Genomic DNA, 4,926 nt, shown 5'->3' with positions numbered 1-4,926 from the left:
ACATACACACATACATGCACACACACATACACACAGAAACATGCACACACATAGAGACACACAAACACACAGACACATGCACACCCACACAGACACATGCAAACACATACAGACACACACACACACACACACACACACACACATGCACATACACAAGCAGACAAAGACACACACATTAGTCAAGACCAACAATTTAAAAAAGCGAGTTTCTGTCAGTTAGCGTCCACTAAAAGTTCTGTTGTTGCCCCTGACAGGCTCAGGTTATTATTCTAAGTGTGTGACAACATTATGGGATGGATCCCTACAGAGATAGACCTGTTAGTTAAAGAGTAAGATCCTTTAAGTTTAACATGAAACAGCCCCGAAATCACCATCACCAAACCCACCAGACTCCATGTAAATAATCAGGACTTTTAGCGTGTATAGAGCCAGCATATCTCCACATGTAAATGGTTGAATTAAGGGTTAATTTCAACCAAACCAGAGTGGTGATGTTTGGAACAGTGGAAAGATGAACTAAAGCCCTATTCGCACGGGATAAGTATTACCTGGGGAGCTCTTGTAGTTTATAAATTACCCCCACACGTCTGTATTTCATCTGGCGCATTCACACGGGATAACTGAAGTCTGTATTTTACTCAAATTTACAGACATTATCCCCCGGATATGATGTCAAAACTTTTCATTTATAATTGACAACGCAGCCAGTTAGACCCCAAATCACAGAGATGCCGGATCGCTGCCGGGACTAATATTATCACAGGACCTCCGTTTTCGGCGAAATATGGTAGGTCATTTGCGGGGGAATTATTACTTTACAAATTACAGACATGACAGATTCGCACGGGATTAAGATCACAGACAACCTCCGCGATTATTACAAATGACTGGAGGTCACCAGGTAATACTTATCCCGTGCGAATAGGGCTTAAGATGGCTTTTGGTAGTTTTATTTAGTTTCTGTCCACTTTGAATGAAGTGTGTTTTACGATGATAAAAGTCCTGATTATTTACATGGAGTCTGGTGGAGATATGCTGGCTCTATACACACTAAAAGTCCAGATTATTTACATGGAGTCTAGTGGGTTTGGCGAATGGAATTTCATGGCTGTGTAGGACATTGATTACTGCATAGAGAGCTGATGCTGCAACATTTACTCTGATGATGAGATAAATAAGTTATGTTTTGGTAAAGTTAGTTTAGTTGCTATGGCGATATTATCAATGTTCTAGAACTCTCAGTACAACTCATCTTTCAAAGTAACTGATTCTCGTTCATTTGGCTCATAAACATCACACACAGACACACACACACACACAGACACACACACACACACACACACACACACACACACACACACACACACACACAGACACACAGACACACAGAGACACACAGAGATACACAGAGATACACACACACCCACACGCCGGCACCACATACACACACACACACCACACCAGCACACACACACACACACACACACACACACACACACACATACAAACACACTCTAGTCAAGACCAACAACAAGAGTTTCTGTCAGTTAGTGTCAGTTTCGGATCTTGAACATTTTATATGGGGTGGCAAAGGGGGGGCAAGAGGTCTTGGCAGGGCGGCATGGGTAGACGGTACCTGGGAATCCCTATATGTGAATTGCTGTAACCAAACAAACACAAAAATACTTTGAAATACTTTTAATACTTTTCAGAGCCATATTCCTCAGCCACTAACTAAACCCAAATTTTCTTTTAAGAAGTCATTGAACCTCATTGATCATTGAGTCTATGATGGGAATGAATATACCTATATATGCATATAAGTGACATTACATATTATCCTACTGTACGGCAATTTATATGGACGAAAAATTTAAACGTACCATATGGTCCAGGGGTAACTGCAGGCCTCTTCCTCCCTGTCATCTTCATCTGCCTCCTCCTGATCACTCTCTGAATCTGTCCCTCTCTCTGAATCTGGAGCCTCCTCTTCATCCCTCACTATTCTTCTTTTTCCTCATCTCCTTCACTTATTTCCTCATCTCCTTCTGTGGTCTTCTCCTGCTCTGACCCTCTGTGGTCTCTCCAGTTTACTGCCTTATCCTTCATTTCCCTCATTCTCTAACTCCTGTGTACTTCTTTGAATTTTCTTAGCAAAAAAGTTGGCAATATCCCCACCTTTACCCTTCCTTTTCATGTTTAGGCTCCAGCTAATTTCTTCAGCTACTCAGGCCTGCAAAAGTCGATATTGAAAAAGCTGTGGTTATTCTTGTATTACATTAAACTGTAGGGCCTTGTAACTAATAAGTATAACAAATATAAAATCAGAAAGATTTATCACATGCACACACCAGTTATGTTTAGGATACTTAATCCTATTGTATTTGTTTTTTCCCCAGTTGTAACCTGGTTTAATTTGTGCAGCATTATTGCTGTGATATGTAAGAGTAAGTGGATTTTATAGGACTGCTTAGCTAATCAAATAAAAATGATCATCTCCCAACTGACACTGTATTGTGTGTTGTAACGTAACGTCGGCGAAATGGTGACCATCACTAACGTTATGGATACAAACAAGATTTTATATTAAGCTGTTCTTGTCTTTACTAAAATCAAAACTAATGAGAGGGCAGAGTGCTCTTACAAATCACGAGGGAGTGATTTGACTTTTGGCTAACGTAATAGACTCGCTGTTTTTGCTGATGCTGAATCGTCTTTAGCATACAATACATTCATTACAAATGTAACTTTAAACATGTGTGTTTAAATTTCACCTGGGGAAACTGACTTCACCTTCAGAGGCTCTGGGGGGGGGGCAGCTCAGTCGGTTGCAGGGCCACCACACCGCAGCCCACTCACTGTGTGTGAGCCAGACTGAGCGAACGCTGCTTGCACGTTTGAATCAGGGACGTAGCTAAGTATTTGAGGGGCAGGGGGCTAATAATACATTTAAAATTAAAAATTAAATTGTTCACATTTGGTAAATGTATTGTTTAGTTCACTGTTTTGAGAAGCCTGTGGACATGGTGGGTTGTTTTTACAAGTTCAGTTTTTGGAACACCAAAGTTAGGGGGGCAGCTGAGGTGGCAAGGCTCCCCTTTAGATCCGCCCCTGGTTAGCATCCACTAAAAGTTTTGTTGTTGCCGCTGATAGACTCAGGTCATTATTCTAAGATGACATTATGGGATGGATCCCTACAGAGATAGACCTTTTAGTTTAACATGAAACAGCCCCGAAATCCCCCTCACCAAACCCACCAGACTCCTTGTAAATAATCAAGACTTTTAGTGTGTATAGAGCCAGCATATCTCCACCAGACTCCATGTAAATAATCAGGACTTTTAGCGTGTATAGAGCCAGAATATCTCCACCAGACTGCATGTAAATAATCAGGATTTTTAGGGTGTATAGAGCCAGCATATCTCCACCAGACTCCATGTAAATAATCAGGACTTTTAGCGTGTATAGAGCCAGCATATCTCCACATGTAAATGGGTGAATTAAGGGTTTATTTCAACCAAACCAGAGTGGTGATTGTTGGAACAGTGGAAAGATGAACCAAGACGGCTTTTGGTAGTTTTATTTAGTTTCTGTCCACTTTGAATGAAGTGTGTTTTACGATGATATTTACAAGGAGTCTGGTGGGTTTGGTGTTGGACCGATGTCAAAGATTGTTATTCCCATCAGTCACTTAGACACAAAAACCTGATTGAGTTACCCTTTAAGTTATTAATCCTCGTATCTGTGTGTTTTTGTTCCAGGGTCGAAGGTCGTCCAGATCTCCTGATGCATCCTGAACATCTGCTGGAGTAACACACTACTAACAACACAAAGATAGACTGTACATGTTAGTTGTAAAGAAAAGCCACAAAAACGTCAATAAAAGAGACAAAACAAACACGCTTAAATATGTACATTTTTTTGTTTTATTAATTTTATTTCTTACTTTTTACTTTTACTCCACCACACACACACACACACCCCTCTCTCTTATCTCTGAATAAGGTGTGAAGACACATAAGCCTCTGTGGTTTTAGAGTCATGTAAGGACATTGATTACTGGATAGAGAGCTGATGCTGCAAAGTTTCCTCTAATGATGAGATAAAGAAGTCATGTTTTGGTAAAGTTAGTTTAGTTGCTATGGTGATATTATCAATGTTCTGGAACTCTCCCAACTCATCTTTCATTCTTCCTAATTTGGCTCGTAAACATCACACACACACACACACACACACACACACACACACACACACACACACACACATACACAAACACACACACATAGACACACACAAACACATACACACACACACACAGAGAAACACACATACACACACATATACATACATACATACACACACACACTCACACAACCACACACACAAACAGACACACACACACACAGAGAAACACGCACACAAACACACACACACACATATACATATATACACACACACACACATATACACACACACAAACAGACACACACAGACACATAGAGATTGGCATGGTTTTATGTCAGTTAACCTAATAGCTGGTTTGATTTGTATTGAGAGATGATTTTATGGAAAGTACCCCATGCCAATCTCTAGGTATGGTGAAGGGTAAGTAATGATGTGGGGGTATGGTGAAGGGTATGTGATGATGGGGGGTATGGTGAAGGGTATGTGATGATGTGGGGGTATGGTGAAGGGTATGTGATGATGTGGGGGTATGGTGAAGGGTATGTGATGATGGGGGGTATGGTGAAGGGTATGTGATGATGTGGGGGGCAATTTTAATTCCAAAGGCCAGGGGAACTTTATCAGGATGATCCATGAAATAACTGGCCTTTATAATACAAATCTGCCTGCCTCTATGGCAGTGGTTTCCAACCGGTCCGGGCCCAGGGGGCGGCAAAGATCACAGGGTCTCAGGCAAGTCTT

The 4,926-nt window shown here is 41.1% G+C and overlaps 1 protein-coding gene across 4 annotated transcripts in view; it reads left to right on the top strand.

Moving 5' to 3' along the window:
- LOC120554685 (transcriptional-regulating factor 1-like) overlaps nucleotides 1–3,908 on the top strand; it is a 17,697-nt gene extending 13,789 nt beyond the window's left edge. For all 4 annotated transcript variants that reach the window (XM_039793698.1, XM_039793700.1, XM_039793697.1 and 1 more), the window contains one exon: nucleotides 3,762–3,908. In XM_039793698.1, the coding sequence (XP_039649632.1) occupies nucleotides 3,762–3,797 (36 nt within the window). In that variant the 3' untranslated portion in view covers nucleotides 3,798–3,908. The remainder of the gene's footprint in view (nucleotides 1–3,761) is intronic.
- Nucleotides 3,909–4,926: the final 1,018 nt, after the last annotated feature.

Source organism: Perca fluviatilis, chromosome 24 (genome assembly GCF_010015445.1).
Source record: "Perca fluviatilis chromosome 24, GENO_Pfluv_1.0, whole genome shotgun sequence".
NCBI classification, from domain to species: domain Eukaryota; kingdom Metazoa; phylum Chordata; class Actinopteri; order Perciformes; family Percidae; genus Perca; species Perca fluviatilis.
This window is presented reverse-complemented; position numbering and strand designations above follow the sequence as displayed.